The 26,344-nt window shown below is 42.4% G+C and overlaps 2 protein-coding genes across 3 annotated transcripts in view; both read left to right on the top strand.

Annotated features, from left to right (window-relative positions):
• The first annotated feature begins 24 nt into the window (after positions 1 to 24).
• On the top strand, positions 25 to 4,502 carry rmi1 (RMI1, RecQ mediated genome instability 1, homolog (S. cerevisiae)). Its single transcript, XM_060930723.1, has 2 exons — positions 25 to 179; positions 2,230 to 4,502. The coding sequence occupies exon 2, from the start codon at positions 2,260 to 2,262 to the stop codon at positions 4,189 to 4,191; it is 1,932 nt and encodes a 643-aa protein (XP_060786706.1). The 5' UTR covers positions 25 to 179; positions 2,230 to 2,259; the 3' UTR covers positions 4,192 to 4,502.
• A 17,922-nt stretch (positions 4,503 to 22,424) lies between these two features.
• Positions 22,425 to 26,344, top strand: part of ntrk2a (neurotrophic tyrosine kinase, receptor, type 2a) — a 119,830-nt gene continuing 115,910 nt past the window's right edge. For both annotated transcript variants that reach the window (XM_060931405.1, XM_060931406.1), the window contains exon 1: positions 22,425 to 22,854. In XM_060931405.1, coding sequence (XP_060787388.1) covers positions 22,646 to 22,854 — 209 coding nt within the window. In that variant the 5' untranslated portion in view covers positions 22,425 to 22,645. The remainder of the gene's footprint in view (positions 22,855 to 26,344) is intronic.

Below are 26,344 nucleotides of genomic sequence, written 5' to 3'. Positions count from 1 at the left end.
CCCATTCACTTCTTAGCATGGTTGTTTGACCGGGACTGTAGTGATGTTAGCTACTGTTTTGTAATATCTATGGAAATGCAATACATTAGATAATAATTAGCAAACAAAATAAGCAAATAAATGAATAGACGCTGCTGGGAAGCTATTTGCAACTACTGAAATTTATCTAGGTTTTTTTGGTGAGTATTTATTTTCATCTTCTCTGAGAAATAGTCAGAATTAGTTGGTTATCTAATGCTAATTCCTGCAGTAGCTACTGTCAGTGCTTTACTGTATCAGGATAACTTGATGGGTTTAAGTTCATGAGTGATATTTTTTCATCCTTTTTGGATCTGAATTGACTGAGGGAAGTCTGAGAGTCACATGCATTTTCAGCATGCATGTGTACACTGACTGGCCACTTTAATAGGAATGTACTAGAATTGTAAGATCCCTGTTCTTGGCTGGCAGGAATGGAACCCACTGTGGTCTACTGTTGCATGATGAGATGCTTTTCTGCTCACCATGCTTGTAAAGAGTTGCTGTGAGTTACTAGAAGAAGAAACCTTTATTTTTCACATGCACACTTCAAGCACAGTGAGATTCAACCTCTGTATTTAACCCATCTGAAGCAGTGAACACATGCGCACACACCCAGAGCAGTGGGCAGCCATACTACAGCGCCCGGGGAGCAGTCAGGGGTTAAGTACCTTGCTCGAGGGCATTTCAGCCCAAGGCCGCCCCACATTAACCTAACTGCATGTCTTTGAACTGTGGGGGAAAACCGAAGGAAACCCACACTGGCACAGGGAGAACATGCAAACTCCACATAGAAAGGCCCCCACCGGCCGCTGGGCTTGAACCCAGAACCTTCTTGCTGTGAGGCGACCGTGCTAACCACTTACACCATCGTGCCATTTTCCGTTGACCTCTCTTATCAACAAGCCGTTTCCACCTACAGAACTGTCACTCACTCAATGTTTTTTGTTTTTCACACCATCCTGTGCAAAGACTGTGTGTGAAAGCCCCAGGAGATCAGCAGTTTCCAGAATACTCAAAGCAGTCCATCTGACTCAAACCAACACCCATGCCCCAGTGAAAGTCACACTTTGAAATCACAGTTTTTCCCATTCTGATGTTTGACGTGAACATTAACTGAAAAGCTCTTGATTAGTATCTGCATAATTTTATGCATTGTGCTGCTGTCAAGGGATTGGCTGATTAGATAACTGCATAAAACAGCAGGTGGATGGGTGTACATATTAGTACCATGATTGACAAATTGCAGAACCTTCAAGCTATCTTTCTTCATGTTTGAAGAAAATTGTATTTAAAAAAATATTATTTATTTAGGAAAATGTGTCATCACTGGCTGCTGAATGTCACATCTCAGGTGCCAGACCAGTATTATGCCTGTTAAACCAGCTATACCACTCCACTGTGGTTTTGATGAAAACGAAGACAGCAAAATTCCTTGGTCATGAGCTGAGGTTGGCGATCATCTCATCTCATTATCCCTAGCCGCTTTATCCTGTTCTACAGGGTCGCAGGCAAGCCGGAGCCCATCCCAGCTGACTACGGGCGAAAGGCGGGGTACACCCTGGACAAGTCGCCAGGTCATCACAGGGCTGACACATAGACACAGACAACCATTCACACTCGCATTCACACCTACGGTCAATTTAGAGTCACCAGTTAACCTAACCTGCATGTCTTTGGACTGTGGGGGAAACCGGAGCACCCGGAGGAAACCCACGCGGACACAGGGGGGTTGGCGATCAAAGGACCCATAATGTGATGTGCTATAAGTTTAGCACGTTGTCATCCAAGATCTCAGAAAAAATTTCAGAGTGTGAGCATTGCTATGACTTGCTAAAAGCCATCAGTAGGATTACATTAGACTGACAGGACAGCTACAAATATAACTACATGGCGAACGGTGAACTGTGCTAGTGGATGGAAAAAATATCCTAATTATCTCAAGCTCACTTTGAAGAATATTTGTTTGTCTGGATTGGGGTGATTGATAACATAAGCAGTGCATACTAATTTTTTTTAATCACAGGTCTATCGTTAGATGATCTTCAGGTTATATTCTTACAAGGAGAGTAGGTTATCTCAACTCCAATTTTAATAGGATCATCTTGCATAGTGTGATGAGTAATGAGCTTAAGTGATTACTGTAATCATACTCTCAAACTGGCTTTGTTGAATCATTTTGTGATTTTTCAGTAATTCTTGTTTGTTTAGAACGGAGCTACGTCAGTGAACAGGAAGAGAATGCCAGTGGCAGGTGCTACCCAGGCTATGCAAGACTGGCTGCGCTCTACATGGCACATCCAGGTGCCCCAGACATGGCTAGATGCCTGTGTTGAATGGGTAACAGAGGAGGCAGGTGGTGTGGTCTTGCCTCAAGCCCAGCTCAACCAGCAAGTCCTGGACCAGTGGCTTCTCACAGACCTCCGTGACTTAGCTCATCCCCTCCTTCCTGCTGGCATTTCTGAGGCTGAGAAGATGGAACTGAATGGTTGTCACTGTCTCCAGGTAGACTCGCTTCTGGATGTTAGCCAGCCAGCCTATTCTCAGCTCCAGCGTCTCCGTGGCTCCGATTGCTCTAACGAGGAAGTCACAGCCGTAACGCAAGCCACCCAGAGACCATGGGAGGCAAAGCCAACTCGAATGTTGATGCTACAGCTCACTGATGGCGTTCAGAACCTGGAGGGCATTGAGTACCGACCTATTCCAGCTCTCACTGCCAACCTCCCCCCAGGCACCAAGCTGCAGGTGGTGGGAAGGGTGATGGTACGTCTGGGGGTGCTGCTGCTCAAACCAGAGAATGTGAAGGTTCTTGGTGGAGAAGTGGAGGAGCTGATGAAGGCGTATTCTCAGAGCAGGGTGCTCTGCAGGACCTTAGGGTTGCCTGAGGAAAACCATGAGCAAGAAGTACAAGATCAAGAGAATCAGCAAGGAGCAAGAATCGAGGGAACCCTGGATAGCGGATATGAGAGCGTTCCAAGCAGCCTGAATTCGCATATGATTAGCAGAAGTGAGCCTTGTCAGTTAGAGAGTTCTAGATTAAGCACCCTTGAAGTGACACCCATTTCTAGACAGAGTGGGCCAGATGTAACTGATATTCCAGATGAGGACTTTGATAACATTCCAGATGACTTCATGGATTATCCAGAGGACATTGGCAGCATTCCAGAAGCCTCTGACCAGGGGCCAGGAGAACAGAGCAACGATCCAGATGACTTCAATAATGGACCAGAGGACTTTGATGACATTCCAATGGAGGAACTAGATGACATGATGTCACCTACCGATCCCGAAATCTTACACAGCAGTGGTCCTGTGGAAATTGGAGGAACATATCAACAGGATGTGTCCAGTTCAGACAACATACGAACAGATGGTCAACTTAACCAACCCCAAGCATCAAATCATCTTGGTTTACCCTCCAAAGCTCATCTCGGTGAGGCAAATCCAATTGAAATTATTGAAATTGATGCAGATGACAACCTCTCCTCTTTCCCAGAAACTAAGATAGCCAGATATGAATCCAGATCACAGTTTCCTGTAAAGAACTGCAGCAAAAAATCTGATCTAACAATCCCCAACCAACTCCGAGCATCAAATCCTCTTGATTTCTACTCCAACGCTCTTCTCAATGAGGCAAATCCAGTTGAAATTATTGAAGTTGATGGAGATGATGACGACTTCACTTCCCCAGAACCAAAGATGGCCAGATATGAACCTGCACACAACTGCAGCAAAAAAGCAGACACATCAATCCTCAACTACCTTTGTGTTTTGAAGGCTGGTGTTTGGCCACCCCATAGTACTCAAGTAGTGCGGCTGCATGCCTTTATAGTCACTCTGCTGGGGAGCCTGCGCAGCAGTGGAGGGGAATGGAAAGTCAGGGCCACCATATCGGACGGAACTGGATACCTGGATGTGGATCTGTCTGACAGTTTGCTGGTGAATCTGATTGGCTTCTCAGCAGCAGAGTCTAAAGTTCTACGGAAGGACCCAGCAAAGCGTGGTGTGCTGGACGCTGGGATACAGAACTGTCAGAGGGAGCTGGTGGATATGTGCTGTGTGATGAGTGTGCAGATAGATCCGAATGGGACAGGTACGGTGCTGAGAGTTGATCCACTGACTGACAGAGAGTTCTGTGAAATACAGAAGAGGGTGACAGACAGGAGATCATAACGCATGCGCTGCTGTTGTTTTTTTTTTTTTTAAATCTGTTATCCTAAAAATGTTATTGTTGCTATCGAATGAAAGTAGGCAGTAGGGTCAGTTAGCATTGTGAGACTTAAATAGCGATAACTGAACGATTGAATGAAAAGCATTAAAGTGATAATAAAATATTCCATCTGTTTTTATTTTCTTTTCATGCCTGTTGTATGATATAAAATTGAGACATTTGCATTTTAGGAGTTGCTTTCCAAAATAATCATTCAAATACATTTGCTGAACTCTAAAGTGCTAATCCTATCACAATTCAGAACTTTCTGAAAATGTATGCTTGAAATTTAGAAAGTGTGTTTGGGTTTCTTTGTTGGTTTGTTTTGTTTTCTTTTAATGTTTCTTTTTTAATTCCTACTATAATTGCAAAAATAAACGTATTAATCTCATCATCAGTTGTGTCATATATTGACTAGATAGTTGTTTTACATTTTATACCAATGTATTCATCAACATGGCATTTGAGAGAGGACAAACCAAGCTCGATTTTTGTCCCCCCCTTCAGCTCTGTTTACAAGCGTGTGGTTTCTAGAAAAAATACAATATTCATGCTGTATTCTGCAGTGTGAGCCCAGCTTTTCTTTTTTCTTTCTCTTTTTTTCTTTTTCCACAAACACACAGACTGTCGTCATATACATAAAAACTTTTTTGTGTATGGTTTTTGGGGATGAGTCATGTTTGGTTAGCCTCATGTGGCTGCCTGTTCTAATTTGTATAAAGCTGAATCCAGTTGAATCCTCTTTCCTTGCCCCATAAGTCAGCTTCTCACCACCCGCCATCTCATTCCTTCTCACTCCATCCCATTCTGTCCCATTCCTTCTCACTCCATCTCATTCCACTCCTTCCCATTCCAGCCCATTCCTTCTCACTCCATCCCATTCCATCTCAATCCATCCCATTCCTTCTCACTCCATCTCATTCCTTCTCACACTATCTCATTACATCCCATTCCATCTCGCTCCATCCCATTCCTTCTCACGCCATCTGATTTCTTCTCACTCCATCCCGTTCCTTCCCATTCCATCTCATTCCTTCTCACACTATCTCATTACATCCCATTCCTTCTCACTCCATCCCGTTCCATCTCACTCCATCTAATTCCTTCTCATGCTATCTCGTTACATCCAATTCCATCTCACGCCATCCCATTTTTTTCTCACTCCATCCCATGCCACCCCATTCCTTCTCACTCCATCCCATTCCACCCCATTCCTTCTCACTCTATCCCATTTCTTCTCACTCCATCCCATTCCATCTCACTCCATCCCACTCTGATTCTGGTGCAAGACCGGCTTTGCAGTGGTGTTAAAATGTTAGAATCAGCGAAAATCAAGTTTAAGTTTTAAAGTCTGTTCTTTAATGTCTTGCTACCTTTGAATAGGACTCTCCGGTTTATTTATTTATTTATTTCCATTTTTAAACCAAGGGCGCCACGGTGGTGTAGTGGTTAGCGCTGTCGCCTCACAGCAAGAAGGTCCTGGGTTTGAGCGCCGGGGCCGGCGAGGGCCTTTCTGTGTGGAGTTTGCATGTTCTCCCTGTGTCCGCGTGGGTTTCCTCCAGGTGCTCCGGTTTCCCCCACAGTCCAAAGACATGCAGGTTAGGTTAACTGGTGACTCTAAATTGACCGTAGGTGTGAATGTGAGTGTGAATGGTTGTCTGTGTCTATGTGTCAGCCCTGTGATGACCTGGCGACTTGTCCAGGGTGTACCCCGCCTTTCTCCCGTAGTCAGCTGGGATAGGCTCCAGCTTGCCTGCGACCCTGTAGAAGGATAAAGTGGCTAGAGATAATGAGATGAGCTGAGATTTTTAAACCAGTCATGGTGCTTTATTAATTTTGATAAAATGCTCAAAAAGCAGTCTAATTGCTTATATCAGTTTGATTATTCACATAGCTTCCTAAAACAAGTGTTACTGCAACTTTTGCATGCACAGTTTGGCATACACACTAACAATCATCATTTGTCTGATTTATTAGCCTCAGCTGATATTTACTGAACTGTGAATGAAATTTGGTGAAAGATATGGTTCCTGTTTTTTGTCTGCCACTGTAATGGGAACCAGTAGATGGTAGCAGAGGAGCATGTATCACTGTCTGTCACCGTTTACTGACTTTTCTGTTGGAGCCAAAGCACTATTGCCAGTTGCACTACTGCTCCAGGTGCACTAATACTGCTAGGCCACTCTGAGCTTGAGCTCTATAAATAAGGGTACTAAACTGTCCATGAAATGCTTAAGAGTATACCTTTTGCCAATAAAGGTGTGGAGGCACCTCGAAAGCTTTACCCTAAAAGGTATTTACAATCCAATACTGTACCTCAACTCTTTTGTTATTATAAGAGTGTGTGTGGGTACAGTGGGGCAAAAAAGTATTTAGTCAGCCACCAATTGTGCAAGTTCTCCCACTTAAAAAGATGAGAGAGGCCTGTAATTTTCATCATAGGTACACTTCAACTATGAGAGACAAAATGGGGGGAAAGAATCCAGGAAATCACATTGTAGGATTTTTAATGAATTAATTGGGAAATTCCTCGGTAAAATAAGTATTTGGTCACCTACAAACAAGCAAGATTTCTGGCTCTCACAGACCTGTAACAACTTCTTTAAGAGGCTCCTCTGTCCTCCACTCGTTACCTGGATTAATGGCACCTGTTTGAACTCGTTATCAGTATAAAAGACACCTGTCCACAACCTCAAACAGTCACACTCCAAACTCCACTATGGCCAAGACCAAAGAGCTGTCAAAGGACACCAGAAACAAAATTGTAGACCTGCACCAGGCTGGGAAGACTGAATCTGCAATAGGTAAGCAGCTTGGTGTGAAGAAATCAACTGTGGGAGCAATTATTAGAAAACGGAAGACATACAAGACCACTGATAATCTCCTGTGATCTGGGGCTCTACGCAAGATCTCACCCCGTGGGGTCAAAATGATCACAAGAACGGTGAGCAAAAATCCCAGAACCACACGGGGGGACCTAGTGAATGACCTGCAGAGAGCTGGGACCAAAGTAACAAAGGCTACCATCAGTAACACACTACACCGCCAGGGACTCAAATCCTGCAGTGCCAGACGTGTCCCCCTGCTTAAGCCAGTACATGTCCAGGCCCGTCTGAAGTTTGCTAGAGAGCATTTGGATGATCCAGAAGAGGATTGGGAGAATGTCAGATGAAACCAAAATAGAACTTTTTGGTAAAAACTCAACTTGTGTTTGGAGGAGAAAGAGTGCTGAGTTGCATCCAAAGAACACCATACCTACTGTGAAGCATGGGGGTGGAAACATCATGCTTTGGGGCTGTTTTTCTGCAAAGGGACCAGGACGACTGATCCGTGTAAAGGAAAGAATGAATGGGGCCATGTATCGTGAGATTTTGAGTGAAAACCTCCTTCCATCAGCAAGGGCATTGAAGATGAAACGTGGCTGGGTCTTTCAGCATGACAATGATCCCAAACACACCGCCCAGGCAATGAAGGAGTGGCTTTGTAAGAAGCATTTCAAGGTCCTGGAGTGGCCTAGCCAGTCTCCAGATCTCAACCCCATAGAAAATCTTTGGAGGGAGTTGAAAGTCCGTGTTGCCCAGCGACAGCCCCAAAACATCACTGCTCTAGAGGAGATCTGCATGGAGGAATGGGCCAAAATACCAGCAACAGTGTGTGAAAACCTTGTGAAGACTTACAGAAAACGTTTGACCTCTGTCATTGCCAACAAAGGGTATATAACAAAGTATTGAGATGAACTTTTTGTTATTGACCAAATACTTATTTTCCACCATAATTTGCAAATAAAGTCTTTAAAAATCAGACAATGTGATTTTCTGGATTTTTTTTTTTCCTCATTTTGTCTCATAGTTGAAGTGTACCTATGATGAAAATTACAGGCCTCTCTCATCTTTTTAAGTGGGAGAACTTGCACAATTGGTGACTGACTAAATACTTTTTTGCCCCTGTGTGTGTATAGTAAAGTCACAAAAATGACACGTTACTTTATATATATACTAAAAACAGAACGACTGTAGCTACCTTCCCTAGAGAAACACCTGTTTTCATAACAAGCCTCCTACATCCCTCACAATACCTGTAACAGCTTGTGCGTCACAGCTCACGTCATGTCAGAGAGGCTCAAAAGGCTGTTATAGCACAGCCACTGCAGGTTGCCAGGTCTGCCTCCCATTCACTCTCTGTGGACATCCCAGCTGTGTGCTTGCTCACTCATCCCAGTTCTTCAAAAAAAAAATAATAATAATCCACCCAAAGCTGTAAACCTGACCAAAATATTAGGCTGTACATCAAAGCAATATAGTTTTCTGTGTTTAACATTTATGCAAGTGGTCTCCGGTGTCAGCGCTTTGTAACAATCAGAGATAAAGCTTTAAACTGAAATTGAAATTTTCCACCACAGAAGAGTCTTCAGGAAGGAGGACTTCCTGTGTAACATCACACGATGCTGATACATTTTTTTTTTTGTCTTATTATCCTCATGAGAGTTCAATGAGGGAATAACTCTGTAGCTGCTGTAATGTAAGTGATAACAGGAACTCACTTGCTTCATAGATGTTCACAATATTAAATGTACCTACCTTTATAAATGAATAAACAATATGACATTTTTTTTTTTGTTAAAAATTGCAATAATTGGCAAATTGCTGTGGTAGAAGAGCAATAAAGCAGTTTGGGATGTGTGGTTGGAAAATAACCCCCGAGGCGTTTGTAAGAGTGACTTCGCATCTCCCTGTTGTTGAATATTTTCCTGTAACAGCAACCAGATGTTTTATTCTTTACTTACTATCAGATTATTACACGAATCAAAGCGAAGTCAATTTGACACCACAAAATATGTTTGGTTCTAATTGCAATTGGGGAAATAAAATGGAAATTTAAGTTTGCTTTAATCAGATTTGTGCTTCGTAATCAAGTTGGTAGAGTGAAGTCAGGAAAATCGAGCCACTTTTTTGTCTCTAAAAGAGGCATTAAGAAGAACTATTCACATAATGCATAACTTTCAAATGTGTTCATAAAGGTGCATTTATTAAGGTCATTGTATGTTAAAAATATATAACAGTGTAGCACAAAAAGTCATATATATCATATGGACACAAGTGTTTAACTGGGAAATACACCACTCAACCTGTATTTTTCATACGAACTCCATCCGGGACATGGAGAACCAAAACCATGACATAAATCCCTATACGTCACTCATGAGGAAATCGATGAATTGTTTTGGTAAATTTGGGTACTTTTTGTTTGTTAATGTGTCGATATAATAAAAAGAAAATCACATGTTGGTTAGGGTGCATCAGTTGCCCCCTAAAAATGAAAAGTTCCTCCGATCATGATGCATTTTTGTTTTTATGTTCCTTTTGGTAAGAAAACACACTGGGTGAAATATTTTGACAAAATTCAAAAGTTTAATGGTGGCACCAGGAGCTCAAAGTTATGGAAAAAGCTGCTATTTTATGACTTTTATGACAAAATTTCGATCACTTTTCATGAAACATTATGGCACCTTATAGAGTATACCAAATATCTTAGATACACATTTTTAGTACATATTCTAAATATATTATCAAGCACAGTTTGAGTTTTAGCTGTTCATTGAATCATTGTTCAACTACTTTTAAACAATACAAATGTATTATGAATCACATTAATGCTTCTCAATCCCTCGCAAAGGTTCTTAACATGATCTCTGGCTCACAAGAAATCAATAAATGGAGTCCAACATTGTGATTCAAACCTTACGCAAAAACAAAATAAGCGTTTTTTGGCAAAAAATGAACCTCATGGTGCCACCATTAGACTTTTGAATATGGTCAAAAAATTTTACAGGATGTCTTTATTGGTGAAAAGGAACACCCAAACAAAAATGCATCAGATTTTATGAAAGTGAGGGCAACTGATGCACCCTAATGTTGGTTTGAAGATATGAAGTTGATCTTCTCGTGTTGAAAAAGTCGCATTTCTCATACGAAATACATCACGGAACTGAGTGACATATTTAAATAATATTGGCTGGCATTGAGTGGTATATCAGACATATTCCATTCAGCTAGCATAATATTGAATGAGTTGATTATTATTATACATACACATTCCTTTCATGTGTTCAACACATCTTTCACTTTCAAAATTCTCCCAAAATCTTCCGTATTTAATGAAGCAAACCTGGCGGCCATGCTTGTTTACAAATTGTCCCAGTCACTCGCTAGCGTGGAAGTTTTACGTCTCTGATGTGTGACGTCATGTTGTCTTGACAACCATGCAATATCGGAAACCATATTCAACGCTCATTCTCCATTGGGTAGAGTGACATAATACGCGTAGGACAAGCGGTATGCAAGTAACATTGCATGCTGTCAAACCAAATGAACGAAACCCGCTAGAAGGGAATAGAACACGTTTTTATTCCATGGAAAAAGTGGCCTGTATATATTTCACTCCGATGACATCACTCTGAATGCTTTCCCGCTGACGAGATGCGAGTTGTCAAAATGGCGAACGGGTTCAAAATTAAAATTATTTTGATTAACTTACGTATTGATTGTGTGGAAGTGTCCGTATAATATAAAGAAAATTACACAGTGGCACGTAGATATGAAGATGATCTTCTCGTGTTGAAAAATATATCATTTATCCGCTACGCTCACGCATGATATATACATATACAGTCAGCCCTTGAAGATCAACTTCATATCGTCATACAACTGTGCAATATATATAAGTCAGATGTCAGATGTCCTCCTTGAAGTCTGAAATAGCATGATGATGTAAAATGGGACATTTTTGTTTCACTCACAGTGTACAGCTACATTGATCATCATTCTGAACAAAGCCAAACTTTTTCCCTTCAGTTTTATTTGAAAATATCATCTTTTTTCATTAAATATGGTGTGCAGCATACGTCTGAATGATGCGGCAGATTGTTCCAAATAAATATCACCTATATTGAACAGTACTACTGAAAATAAATGACATTAATTGCATTAAAATACAGTTACATTAATAAATGAAAAAAAAAATTTGCTGAATGTGTGTTTATGTTATAGGGTGGTGGTTGTTTTTTTTTTTTAAATAATGCATTGTAAGTGGACCAACAATTAATCTATCTATCTATCTATCTATCTATCTATCTATCTATCTATCTATCTATCTATCTATCTATCTATCTAAGCATTTTTATTCTGGAGACCATAAATATGTTATTCACTGAAAAATTGCTTATTGGTGCTCATTTCCCTGCCGTAAAATTTTCTATGTGAGTTTCTGTGCTTGTCTCCATAAAAGGCAATGCCACGCCCAGCTTAGCATCATCAGACTTCAGAAATCTGATGTGATGGTTAAACATCGCCATAAATATATTTTTAATTCAACACAATAAGGAAAAACATGAAATGTGACAGTTATGTGATTCAATTGGATGGAAAATTTGCATATAAATGAAATTTGGGGTGCATCACATATCTCTGAGTGTCGCCTCGAAAGACTGCAGGATCAAATTAAACTACTCCATCTTCACATATCTGTTCTGCTTCATTTCATGCTCTTGGGTTTCTTCAACATTCAGCAAAAATACATATGTGAGTCATGCAGAACTGTGCAAAGGTCTTAGGAACATGCAAAGAAATGCTGTAGAGCAGGGGTCACCAAACTACGGCCCGCGGGCCAGATCCGGCCCGCCACCCCCCTTTGACCGGCCCCCCAGCCCCTCTGCCCCCCATCACTTGAACCGGCCCTATGAGGCAATCCCCAAAAGCGGTCATGGCCTATTTTTTTTTTATTGCTTTTCGGCAAATAATAACATGTCTGCATCTTGTATTTTGTTGATTTTATCAATTAAATTGATATTTAGTAATAAAATGAACTATTCATATTTTCCGAATTTTCGTCATATGCTCGTGATCAAGCAGTGACAGGCAGCGCATGCGCAAAGAACTGTCAGTGTTCAGGACAGCAAAATGGCTAGCGGTCAGCGAAAAGCTGACAGAGAGTGCAGAGTTTTTAAAGAACAGTGGACCACCGATTATTTTTTCGTTCAGTGTAAGGACCGTGCAGTTTATCTTGTATGTAAAGAAAGTGTGCCGGTTTTCAAAGAATATAATCTGCGTCGTCACTATGAAACCCGCCACAAAGCAGGGTTCGAATTATAAATTTGACCCTATGGGGGTCTCTATTTAAAAAAAAAAAAAAAAGCAATGCATACTCGCTCTCCTGGACCAGCGCACTTTTGCCCACTGCAGTGCACAGCTTTCACACACAGGCGCGCGCATGCACGCACGCACACACACACACACACACACACACGGTGTTGCATATATACATATATATTTAGTTAAACAAATTATATATATATATATATATATATATATATATATATATATATATATATATATATATATATATATATATATAGTTAAACAAAGGAAGATCGTTGTGAGATAGAGGACAAGTCTTCTTCGGACTTAACTTCACATTCGATTTCGCAGGCTGCAAATTTCAGTTTGCGCGCATAGTGGTGTGGTGGTGAAGTACAGCCGTACATGTTGCGGTTTAATAACACGTTCAATACAAAGTTATGGCTGCATGGTGATCGGAAATGAAATGAGTTTTATTTATATTTATATGGTGATATAGGCTATTCAAGCTTATTATGGTGATATATGACGTATTTGAGAGACTTCCACAGAAAATTAAGTTTGCTTCTTTCATGGGAGCCTGAGGGAATGGGAGCTCAGCTCCCATTGGCTCCCACGTAATTCGAACTGTGAGTGTAAGGACCGTGCAGTTTTTCTTGTATGTAAAGAAAGTGTGTCGGTTTTCAAAGAATATAATCTGCGTCGTCACTACGAAACCTGCCACAAAGAGTATGCTAGTTTGCGAGGGCAAACAAGAGAAGACAGGATTCGGAGGATGAAATGCGGACTGGCTGCACAACAGAATGTATTCCTTCGCCAAACCCAGATCAACCAGGCTGCTGTCCGAGCTAGCTATAAGGCAGCTCACCTACTAGCTACCCATGGAAAGCCGTTTACTGATGGGGACTTTGTTAAAGTATGCATGCTTGCTGTGGCCGAGGAGGTGTGTCCCGACAAGAAGGATGCGCTCGACGCGGTGAGTCTCTCCGCACCTACTATGACCAGGCGAACCGAAGATTTGGGGGACAACGTGTATGACCAGCTGAATGAGAGAGCGTCAGAATTCGAGTTTTTTGCTTTGGCCATGGATGAGAGCAATGACGTGCAGGACACAGCACAACTGCTGTGATCTATTGCTCATATTATTATAATTTCACTGTTTTTTAAAATGTATTTATTTTATAGGCCTATTTATTTGACCTTTATTAAGTGCTGCATACAATTATTATTTATATTAATAATATCAACAGGCCTACCTACAATTTATAATTTTCCACTCATCTTTGTCAGTGTCAATCACCTCAAATAGGCAGATGTTTCTTACCTTGACAGCTTTGATGTTATTTTTATTAGAAAACAAATAAATGGAATATCTGTGGTATTTCAAATTAAAACAAAGTGTGAAGACTCAATTACTACTTTTGCAAACCACTAGTAAAGATAAATATGTGCCAGGAATCAAGTGTTGATATAGTAGTGTGGATATAGTAGTGGGGGATATAGTAGTGGCGATATAGTAGTGTGGATATAGTAGTGGGGGATATAGTAGTGGCGATATAGTAGTGTGGATATAGTAGTGGGGGATATAGTAGTGGGGGATATAGTAGTGGGGGATATAGTAGTGTGGGTATAGTAGTGGGGATATAGTAGTGGGGGATATAGTAGTGTGGGTATAGTAGTGTGGATATAGTAGTGGGGATATAGTAGTGGGGATATAGTAGTGGGGGGATATAGTAGTGGGGATATAGTAGTGGGGATGGCCGTGCCAGGCTAGTAATCTCTACTACACAATGAGGCCTGCTAGTGGTCATATTTGTCTGGGTCATACAATTCTATGTGATATAGCTGACCCGACCCCGGCCCCCCATCACAGTCAGGAACGACAATGTGGCCCCCAGAGAAAAAAGTTTGGTGACCCCTGCTGTAGAGCAAAGATGCCTTCAAAAATAATGAAATGAAATATTTCTCATCTCATCTCATTGTCTCTAGCCGCTTTATCCTGTTCTACAGGGTCGCAGGCAAGCTGGAGCCTATCCCAGCTGACTATGGGCGAAAGGCGGGGTACACCCTGGACAAGTCGCCAGGTCATCACAGGGCTGACACATAGACACAGACAACCATTCACACTCACATTCACACCTACAGTCAATTTAGAGTCACCAGTTAACCTAACCTGCATGTCTTTGGACTGTGGGGGGAAACCAGAGCACCCGGAGGAAACCCACACGGACACGGGGAGAACATGCAAACTCCACACAGAAAGGCCCTCGCCGGCCACGGGGCTTGAACCCAGACCTTCTTGCTGTGAGGCGACAGCGCTAACCACTACACCACCATGCCACCACTCGATAATGTACAAGTTCTAAAATAAAACTCTATAACAAAGTCCGTACTAACCTTTGCACATTAGTACAGTGTTGTGTGTGATTTCATGTTCAAACATGTTGTGGAAAATGTCCACTGAAAGTAAACACGTGACATCATACGTGTGAAAATCGAGCATGTAAAAATAAATGAATCATGGGATGAAAATCATCACGTGACAATAAATTAAACGTTTAAAAAAGAAAACCATTAATCTGTATGAAAAATTCATCTCATCTCATCTCATCTCATTATCTCTAGCCGCTTTATCCTTCTACAGGGTCGCAGGCAAGCTGGAGCCTATCCCAGCTGACTACGGGCGAAAGGCGGGGTACACCCTGGACAAGTCGCCAGGTCATCACAGGGCTGACACATAGACACAGACAACCATTCACACTCACATTCACACCTACGCTCAATTTAGAATCACCAGTTAACCTAACCTGCATGTCTTTGGACTGTGGGGGAAACCGGAGCACCCGGAGGAAACCCACGCGGACACGGGGAGAACATGCAAACTCCACACAGAAAGGCCCTCGCCGACCCCGGGGCTCGAACCCAGGACCTTCTTGCTGTGAGGCGACAGCGCTAACCACTACACCACCGTGCCGCCTGAAAAATTCATACTGTGTGAAAATCATATGTGCAAAATAAGTAAAGTCAAGTCAACTTTATTGTCAAATATGCTATACATGCTCGACATATAGCACAGATGAAATTTCAGTCCTCTCTGACCCACGGTGCAAACAGGCAATGCAATAAATAAAAATAAAATAACTGAAGAAACAAACAATATAAACAATATAAACACTTTAGATAAGAACTAGACATAGACTAAACACTCAGACAAGCAATATAAACAGTATAAATAAACAGTATAAACACTAAATAAGAACTAGACATAGACTAAACACTCAAACAGACAATATAAACAGTATAAAACACTCTAGATAAGAACTAGACATAGACTAAACACTCATATATACATATATATACACACACGTAAATAAATTCACTGTGCGAAGAAAATCACATGTGAAGTTAAATGAATCATGAAAACATTTCGTGTGAAATTTCATTCACAATATACCACAGGAAGTTTCATGAAAAATGAATGGATGAATGTGAAAGTGAATGAGTTGTGTGGGTAAAAAAAAAAAAAAAAAGTCACGTGAAAATTAAATCATATGTAAAAAAAAAAGGGAAAAATAAATTAATTGTGTGTGGGGAGGGGAATCACATTTGAAATTAAGTGAATCGTGGGAAAAAAAACAAACATGAAAATAAATGAATCATGTTTAAAAATCACATGAAATTAAGTGAATTGTTTAAAAATGTTTCAAAAAGAAGAAATGAATCATGTGGAAATGAATAAGCACAAACAGAAAAGTTAATGCACATGTGAATCATCTTCATCTGAAGAGTAAATAAAAAAACAAACAAAAAAACAACTTCCTGTTCAGGGCGACACAGTGGTGTAGTGGTTAGCGCTGTCGCCTCACAGCAAGAAAGTTCTGGGTTTGAGTCCAGTGGCCAACAGGGGCCTTTCTGTGTGGAGTTTGCATGTTCTCCTCGTGTCTGCATGGGTTTCCCCCACAGTCCAAAGACATGGGTTAGGCTAACTGGTGGCTCTAAATTGACCGTAGGTGTGAATGTGAGTGTGAATAGTTGTTTGTGTCTATGTGTCAGCCCTGTGATGATCTGGCAACTTGTCCAGGGTGTACCCCGCCTTTCGCCCATAGTCAGCTGGGATAGGCTCCAGCTTGCTCACGACCCTGCACAGGATAAGTGGTTACGGATAATGGATGGATGGAACTTCCTGTCCAAATTTCACATGAGAATCATATTTGTATGACTTTTCTGTAAGTGTGTTAGTAACATATTGGGCCACCATTAGGCTTCAAGAGCAGCTTCAATGCTCCTTCGCATCGACACTGGAACGATGAACTCTATTCTTCTAAATATTGTCCATCAGTTGGTGTTTTGATGGTGCACTGTCGAACATGTTGCTTGAAAAAGCTCCCATCGATGTTCAGGTTGAGATCTGGTGACTTTGAAATCCATAGTGTATTAAATGACTGTACATTGTTTTTATTAACATTCAGTGAGCAGTGAGCCCTTATGCCCTGTCAACGGGGGCGGAGTCATCTTGGAAGAGACCACTCCCATCAGGATTGAACTGTTTCATTATACAGTAGGATCAAGTTGATCAGTCAGGTGAACCTCTCTATAAGGCAAATATTCCCAGCCCTGGTCCTGGAGTACCTCCTGGTCCTGATGTACATAATTCTTGGAAATAAAGAAAATTCAAGCACAAATACTTTTGTCAGCTTCCAAGCTCCATACAGTACCTACCAGGGTTCGGAACCTGGTCTAAGCAGGTGAGTGGAGCCAAACTATGACAATGAAATGAATGCCCCAGGAGTATCTATTTACAACCCCGATTCCAAAAAAGTTGGGACAAAAGTACAAATTGTAAATAAAAACGGAATGCAATGATGTGGAAGTTTCAAAATTCCATATTTTATTCAGAATAGAACATAGATGACATATCAAATGTTTAAACTGAGAAAATGTATCATTTAAAGAGAAAAATTAGGTGATTTTAAATTTCATGACAACAACACATCTCAATAAAGTTGGGACAAGGCCATGTTTACCACTGTGAGACATCCCCTTTTCTCTTTACAACAGTCTGTAAACGTCTGGGGACTGAGGAGACAAGTTGCTCAAGTTTAGGGAGAGGAATGTTAACCCATTCTTGTCTAATGTAGGATTCTAGTTGCTCAACTGTCTTAGGTCTTTTTTGTCGTATCTTCCGTTTTATGATGCGCCAAATGTTTTCTATGGGTGAAAGATCTGGACTGCAGGCTGGCCAGTTCAGTACCCGGACCCTTCTTCTACGCAGCCATGATGCTGTAATTGATGCAGTATGTGGTTTGGCATTGTCATGTTGGAAAATGCAAGGTCTTCCCTGAAAGAGACGTCGTCTGGATGGGAGCATATGTTGCTCTAGAACCTGGATATACCTTTCAGCATTGATGGTGTCTTTCCAGATGTGTAAGCTGCCCATGCCACATGCACTAATGCAACCCCATACCATCAGAGATGCAGGCTTCTGAACTGAGCGCTGATAACAACTTGGGTCGTCCTTCTCCTCTTTAGTCCGAATGACACGGCGTCCCTGATTTCCATAAAGAACTTCAAATTTTGATTCGTCTGACCACAGAACAGTTTTCCAATTTGCCAAAGTCCATTTTAAATGAGCCTTGGCCCAGAGAAGACGTCTGCGCTTCTGGATCATGTTTAGATACGGCTTCTTCTTTGAACTATAGAGTTTTAGCTGGCAACGGCGGATGGCACGGTGAACTGTGTTCACAGATAATGTTCTCTGGAAATGTTCCTGAGCCCATTTTGTGATTTCCAATACAGAAGCATGCCTGTATGTGATGCAGTGCCGTCTAAGGGCCCGAAGATCACGGGCACCCAGTACGGTTTTCCTGTCTTGACCCTTACGCACAGAGATTCTTCCAGGTTCTCTGAATCTTTTGATGATATTATGCACTGTAGATGATGATATGTTCAAACTCTCTGCAATTTTACACTGTCGAACTCCTTTCTGATATTGCTCCACTATTTGTCGGCACAGAATTAGGGGGATTGGTGATCCTCTTCCCATCTTTACTTCTGAGAGCCGCTGCCACTCCAAGATGCTCTTTTTATACCCAGTCATGTTAATGACCTATTGCCAATTGACCTAATGAGTTGCAATTTGGTCCTCCAGCTGTTCCTTTTTTGTACCTTTAACTTTTCCAGCTTCTTATTGCCCCTGTCCCAACTCTTTTGAGATGTGTTGCTGTCATGAAATTTCAAATGAGCCAGTATTTGGCATGACATTTCAAAATGTCTCACTTTCGACATTTGATATGTTGTCTATGTTCTATTGTGAATACAATATCAGTTTTTGAGATTTGTAAATGATTGCATTCTGTTTTTATTTACAATTTGTACTTTGTCCTAACTTTTTTGGAATCGGGGTTGTACACATGTTCATGTATTTAGGTGGTGCAATGGTCAGAACTGTCGCCTCACAGAAAGAAGGTTCTAGGTTTGAACCTCACAGCCAACAGGGACCTTTCTGTGTGGAATTTGCATGTTCTCCCTGTGTCTGTGTGGGTAAAATGTTCTCCCTGTGTCTGTGCACATGAGGTAAAAATACCTAATTAACCAACCCACTGGGGTTGCATAAGCCAGTACATACTTAGTGCTAGTCCCAACACAGGAAAAATGACTGAGTAATTTTCTCCAAAGTTAAAAGTATTTTCCTCAAAAATAGTTAATTTTGCTCTATTTTGAGTTGAGAGAATAAAATTACAGTCATTGTGTAAAAAGTAACAGAGTTAGTTTGTGGCTCTGAGCTGAGTAAAATAGTCCAAGAATTAATTTCAAGGCATATTGAATAGTAATACTCATATGTGTATTGCAGCGTGCCTTGCCAGATGGTAGTAGGTACCATTTTTACAATGGTCTTTAGTATGACCTGACCGCGAGGGGAACTCGCGATCTCCCGGTCGAGAGGCGGACCCGCCAGCTTGGCCAGCTTGCAGTCTCAAATACAAAGAGTAAAATATTAACACTGAATTGAGGAGAATTGACTCTGAAAAAACAGCTCTATCAAAAGAGTAACTTTTACTCTTTTCAGAGAGGGAACAAATGTTATCTGGCGTTGAGTAAACTTTCTTCAATTTGAGTAAATTTTAATCAGGCACATTTCCTGTGAAGGGTTGCGTCAGGGGTGGCACAGTGGTGTAGTGGTTAGCACTGTCACTTCACAGCAAGAAGGTTCTGGGTTTGAGCCCAGTGGCTGAAGGGGGCCTTTCTGTGTGGAGTTTGCATGTTCTCCCTGTGTCTGTGTAGGTTTCCTCCACAGTCCAAAGACATGCAGGTTAGGCTAACTGGTGGCTCTAAATTGACCATAGGTGTGAATGTGAGTGTGAATGGTTGTTTGTCTCTGTGTCAGCCCTGCAATGATCTGGTGACTTGTCCAGGGTGTACCCCGCCTCTCACCCATAGTCAGCTGGGATAGGCCTCAGCTTGCCCGCGACCCTGCACAGGATAAGTGGTTACGAAGAGTGGATGGGTTGTGTCAGGAAGGAAAGGCATCCAGCGGAAAACCTATAGCAAATCATTTAAATTTATGGCACTGAGCAGACGGTCTTATCCGGAGCGACGTACAACATACCCAGAGCAGCCTGGGGAGCAGTTGCGGGTTAGGGAATTGAACCAGTGACCTTTTGGTCCCAAGGCTGCATCTCTAACCATTAGGTTATGGCTTCCCCTATCAAATATGCAGATCTGGATGATCCACTGTGGAAACTCCTAACGGAAGAGTGGCATGATGGTGTCGTGTCACAGCTCTAGCATCTCTGATTCGGTCTGTGTGAAACTCCATGTTCTTCCTGTGTCCACACAGGTTTCATCTGGGTTGTCCAGTTTCCTCCAACTGTCCAAACAGTCTGCATGACAGATTAACTGCTCCTCTATGTATGTGACCGCGAGTTGGCCTAGTGGTTAGCGTGTCTGTCTCTCGATCAGGAGATCGTGAGTTCTACTCACAGTCGGGTCATACCAAAGACCATCATAAAAATGGTGCCATCTGGCAAGGCACGCTGCAATACAGATGCGAGTGGGGAGTCAAACTCTTGCAGTTACCAGAGGACTAGCCCCCCACTGTAACCCTAGCTATGTAATATAGGCGAGAGGCCGAGGGCTACGGAAATGGAGCTCGGCACTGCTCTATGCGCCACATGGCGTGGGAAGGATTTTGATTTGACTATAAGAAAGAAAGCACAACTTTATTCATCACACACTTGTGAAATTCCTCTCTGCATTTAACCCATCTGAAGCAGTGAACTCACACATGTGAGCAATGAGCACACACACACATACCCAGAGCGGTGGGCAGCCATGCTAACAGTGCCCGGGGAGCAGTTGGGAGTTAGGTACCTCGCTCAAGGGCACCTCAGCCCAAGGCCGTCCCATATTAACCTAACTGCATGTCTTTGGACTGTGGGGGAATGTGAATATGTTGCCTGGTGATGGATTGGCCTATTGGATGGATTAAGCCGTGGCACAGTGGTGTATTGGTTAGCACTGTCGCCTCACAACAAGAAGGTCCTGGGTTCGAGCCCAGGACGATGGATTGGCCTATTGAATGGATTAAGCCGTGGCACGGTGGTGTAGTGGTTAGCACTGTCACCTCACAGCAAGAAGGTCCTGGGTTCGAGCCCAGGACGATGGATTGGCCTATTGGATGGATTAAGCCGTGGCATGGTGGTGTAGTGGTTAGGACTGTCGCCTCACAGCAAGAAGGTCCTGGGTTCGAGCCCAGGACAATGGATTGGCCTATTGGATGGATTAAGCCGTGGCACGGTGGTGTAGTGGTTAGCACTGTCGCCTCACAGCAAGAAGGTCCTGGGTTCGAGCCCAGGACGATGGACTGGCCTATAGGATGGATTAAGCCGTGGCACGGTGGTGTAGTAGTTAGCACTGTCGCTTCACAGCAAGAAGGTCCCGGGTTCGAGCCCAGGACGATGGATTGGCCTGTTGGATGGATTAAGCCGTGGCATGGTGGTGTAGTGGTTAGCACTGTCACCTCACAGCAAGAAGGTCCTGGGTTCGAGCCCAGGACTATGGACTGGCCTATTGGATGAATTAAGCTGTGGCACGGTGGTGTAGTGGTTAGCACTGTCGCCTCACAGCAAGAAGGTCCTGGGTTCTAGCCCAGGACGATGGACTGGCCTATTGGATGGATTAAGCCGTGGCACGGTGGTGTAGTGGTTAGCACTGTCGCCTCACAGCAAGAAGGTCCTGGGTTCTAGCCCAGGACGATGGACTGGCCTATTGGATGGATTAAGCCGTGGCACGGTGGTGTATTGGTTAGCACTGTCGCCTCACAGCAAGAAGGTCCTGGGTTTGAGCCCAGGACGATGGATTAAGCCGTGGCACGGTGGTGTAGTGGTTAGCACTGTCGCCTCACAACAAGAAGGTCCTGGGTTCGAGCCCAGGACGATGGACTGGCCTATTGGATGGATTAAGCCGTGGCATGGTGGTGTAGTGGTCAGCACTGTCGCCTCACAGCAAGAAGGTCCTGGGTTCGAGCCCAGGACGATGGACTGGCCTATTGGATGGATTAAGCCGTGGCACAGTGGTGTAGTGGTTAGCACTGTCGCCTCACAGCAAGAAGGTCCTGGGTTCGAGCCCAGCAGCCGGCGACGGCCTTTCTGTCTGGAGTTTGCGTGTTCTCCCCATGTTCGGCTTGACCGTAGGTATGAACGTGGTTGTTTGACTCTATGTGTCAGCCCTGCGATGACCTGGCGACTTGTGTACCCCAGGGTGTACCCCATAGTCAGCTCGCGACCCTGTACAGGATAAGTGGCTTGAGATAATGGATGGATGAAGCCTCCAACCTCAAGCCTTCGTCTTCAGGGACTTTGTAAGTGTACAGGATTATGCACAAGTCGGCTCCATCGTGGCCTTTCCACTACGTAATGCCTGCTGTCCATCATTCTGGTGTGTGACGGTCCAGCCCGCGCGCCTCCGCTCCTCCCATTTTTCATCGCGCTCGCGCATCCGTTCTTCTGACCAGCGGCGCTTGTTCTTCTTCTTGTCCCCGACGCACGCGCGCGCGCTTCACACGCCTCATCCGTAATCCGTAATCCTGCCAGGAGGTCTCGCAGGAGGTGAGAATATTCCAGACACGGATTTGCTAGAAAGGAACGCACTTCAAGAACGTTGGAAAGGATTTTCAACAACAACAACAACAACAAATAAATAAACAACACATATACAGAAGCACAGAGACAACAAGTGGCGCGTGAGGGTGATCTGTGATAAATCTGGCGTCGCTGCAGAATCGGGGATGAACCTGCTGCGCGCGGGCTCCGGTTTCGGCATGGCGGGCTGGCGGCTGGTGTGCGTCGCTGTGGCGCTCGCGCTCTGGAGGCCCGTGGAGTCGTGTCCCGCCGCTTGCACGTGCATGGGCTTCAGAATTTACTGCGCCGACACCGAGCGCGGCATTGCGGCTTTCCCTGCGCTCAGCGAGCCCGAGATGGAGAACATCACCGACATGTGAGCGCGCAGCTTTTATTTCTTATCATAATAAACCCTTACCTGAGTTTAACAATCATCGAGGTATATGTAGGGGGAAAATTAACAACAACAACAACAACAACAACAACAACTGCACTCACCATGACAGATGTTCATTCATCACTTGTTTTTGCATCATCAAGGACATGGAAGGAAACATGACATGACATGAAGTCAGTGAGCCATGCACTGAACGCTGCTCTCTGTCACAAATGATGTGCATTTCTGCATGATCACATTGCAACAGTCTTATTATTAAAGCTCAGGAGTGTTTACACTGATGCAATGCTAGAATGATGATTAGGGTGCATCAGTTGCCCCCTAAAAATGAGAAGTTCCTCCAATCATGATGCATTTTTGTTTTTATGTTCCTTTTGGTAAGAAAACACACTGGGTGAAATATTTTGACAAAATTCAAAAGTTTAATGGTGGCACCAGGAGCTCAAAGTTATGGAAAAAGCTGCTATTTTATGACTTTTATGACAACATTTCGATCACTTTTCATGAAACATTATGGCACCAAATATCTTGAGTACATATTCTAAATATATTATCAAGCACAGTTTGAGTTTTAGCTGTTCATTGAATCATTGTTCAACTACTTTTAAATGTATTATGAATCACATTAATGCTTCTCAATCCCTCGCAAAGGTTCTTAACATGATCTCTGGGTCACAAGAAATCAATAAATGGAGTCCAACATTGTGATTCAAACCTTACGCGAAAACATAAAATAAGCGTTTTTTTTTGGCAAAAAATATGAACCTCATGGCGCCACCATTAGACTTTTGAATACGGTCAAAAAATTTTACAGGATGTCTTTATTGGTGAAAAGGAACACCCGAACAAAAATGCATCAGATTTTATGAAAGTGAGGGCAACTGATGCACCCTAATGATGATCCATCATCTTTATTTACATTCAACCCAAATCCAACCCACTGGGCAAAGTACTGGCACCCTAGTATCCAGTCAGGTTTCCATACAGTTTCCAGCATGAAATGAAATTTTCTCATAGAAAAAAATATGTTTCCATGAGAGCACTTAAAAAAATAATAATAATAATAACAACAACAACAACAACAAAAGCTGCTAGGGGTTCATTTTTTAAGAAGCAAGCGTAACAAAATCTCCAAACGTCTCCATCTGAGGCATAGTAAAAACCTGTGCAGCTAATTTCCTTATAAAACTGCACAAATTGGACCTGAGATTTATAACGCAAAGGCTCATCACGCTAAACATCACCGCTGTTTTATTTATTCCTGTTCACTGCTCTTTATAGCATTTATTTAAAAAAAATGCTATATTCATTATTTTCAAAGGCATCTTTTCTGTACAGTATTTCTTTACATGTCGTTAACACAGAGTTCAAACACTTACCTGGTAAATTAACAGCAGTAGTGTTGAACCATATGATTATATATACGTATGGTTAAAAAAATACTGAAACATTAAAAAACACTATGAGCAGTAAGCCATAATGAAGTCAATATTTGGTGCGAGATGACTCTTTGGTTTAAAAAAAAAAATAGTAGTCTCACGTACAATGAGCTGTAGGTTTTGCTGAGCGTCTTACAGAACCAGCAACGGTTCTTCTGGACACTTTGACTGTCACACTCGCTTCTTAATTTGGCACCAAAACCCAGCAGCCTTCATTATGTTTTCTTTTTTAATCTGAAAAGTGCTCTCTTGTAATGGAATATGCTGCTCAGAGACAAACTTTTTTCCTGTAACATTTCATTTTGTGCTGGAAAACGAACAAACGTTTGGAACTCTAAAATGTTTTTGTAATGTTTTGACTCGATAATGTAGAAGTCATAAAATAGAAATCTGTAACAAAGTTTGTATGGAATCCCCCGCTCAAAAAAAAAAAAAATAAATAAATAAATAAATAAATAAAATAATCCAGGGTGCCTGAGACTTTTGCACAGTAGGCCTAAATTCACCTTGTATTTCAGCTTTGGATTTAAAATCTGTGATCGAGAATAAAATGCTAAAATCTAATGAATACATTTAATTATTTAAAAAAACCCACACTGAACAGACGTGGTTACAAACGCTGCAAAAACAAAAGTCAATTTATTTCTAAAATGTACTCTACACTCTAAAAAATAATGGGGCCAGTACCGGTTCTTCAGGGCGATGCCATAGAAGAACCTTTTTCAGGGCTTCAAAGAACCGTTCATGCAACAGTTCTTTAAAGAACCATTTAAACCATTTGTTTGAGCAGTGAAGACAGATTTGTGTAAACATAGCCTATGTGCATTGACCAGCAAATGGTAAGAGAATGCCAGGCTCTGAAGAACCATTTCCAATGTGAAGAACCTTTCGCATAATGTAATGGTTCATCACAGAGTTTTGACTCTCCATGGAACCATCCAGAGATTTGAAGAACCACTGAAGCACCTTTATTTTTTAGAGTGTAGTAAGTACATTGACGATTCGAATCCTTCTTTATTTAACGTGTCTTACATGCTCGGTGCTCCAGTTTGGCTCCTGTTCTTTATAAAGAATGCGAATAGATGCTATTTAGAGCGCCTTAATGTCGCTGCTGGTTCTTGGATCGAGGACAGTGAATTTAAGGAAGAAGCACTGTCCCCTATGAATCTCTGCAGTAGCTTTGGAGAAAATTCCCTGCTTACTTGATTAGCATCCCGGATTTCATCCAGGAAAACACAATCAGGTGGTACATTTAGCAGCAACATAAAAGGAAACCACAGCAAAGACGTGTTGACCTTGTTGAACGGGTATCAAAGGAAACCACACAAAAAAAAAAGGCAGGAGGTTTAGTTGACACACAAACTATCACGTCAATGATCGTAGCATTGGCCAAGCAATGTGCAAACCGGTCGGTAAATATTTAAATGTGTTATGCAGTTCAGAGTTCATCTCATTATCTCTAGCCGCTTTATCCTGTTCTACAAGGTCGCAGGCAAGCTGGAGCCTATCCCAGCTGACTACAGGCGAAAGGCGAGGTACACCCTGGACAAGTCGCCAGGTCATCACAGGGCTGACACATAGACAACCATTCACACTCACATTCACACCTACGGTCAATTTAGAGTCACCAGTTAACCTAACCTGCATGTCTTTGGCCTGTGGGGGAAACCGGAGCACCCGGAGGAAACCCACACGGACACGGGGAGAACATGCAAACTCCGCACAGAAAGGCCCTTGCCGGCCACGGGGCTCAAACCCGGACCTTCTTGCTGTGAGGCGACAGCGCTAACCACTACACCACCGTGCCGCCCGTGTTATGCAGTGAGCATCCTAATTAAACATCCTTCTGTTTAGTGTTTATACGAGGGGCGTTTCATTAATTAATAAAACAAGGTTTTCACATGATCAAGGAACGTAAGGCACCTGGGGTAAAATAATGCAGAAGGAGTTTCAACACATTGTAAAAATCCTTTAAACATATCGTAAAAAATTTGAGGTTAATAATAATAATGCTTTATTAATAGAGCATT

Source organism: Neoarius graeffei, chromosome 10 (assembly GCF_027579695.1).
Source record: "Neoarius graeffei isolate fNeoGra1 chromosome 10, fNeoGra1.pri, whole genome shotgun sequence".
NCBI lineage: Eukaryota > Metazoa > Chordata > Actinopteri > Siluriformes > Ariidae > Neoarius > Neoarius graeffei.
The sequence above is the reverse complement of the archived record's forward strand: the minus strand, read 5'-3'. Positions and strand labels throughout refer to the sequence as shown.

Coding starts and splice junctions, on each gene's coding strand:
- rmi1 (XM_060930723.1), top strand. CDS start 2,260: ATGCCAGTGGCAGGTGCTACCCAGGCTATGCAAGACTGGCTGCGCTCT.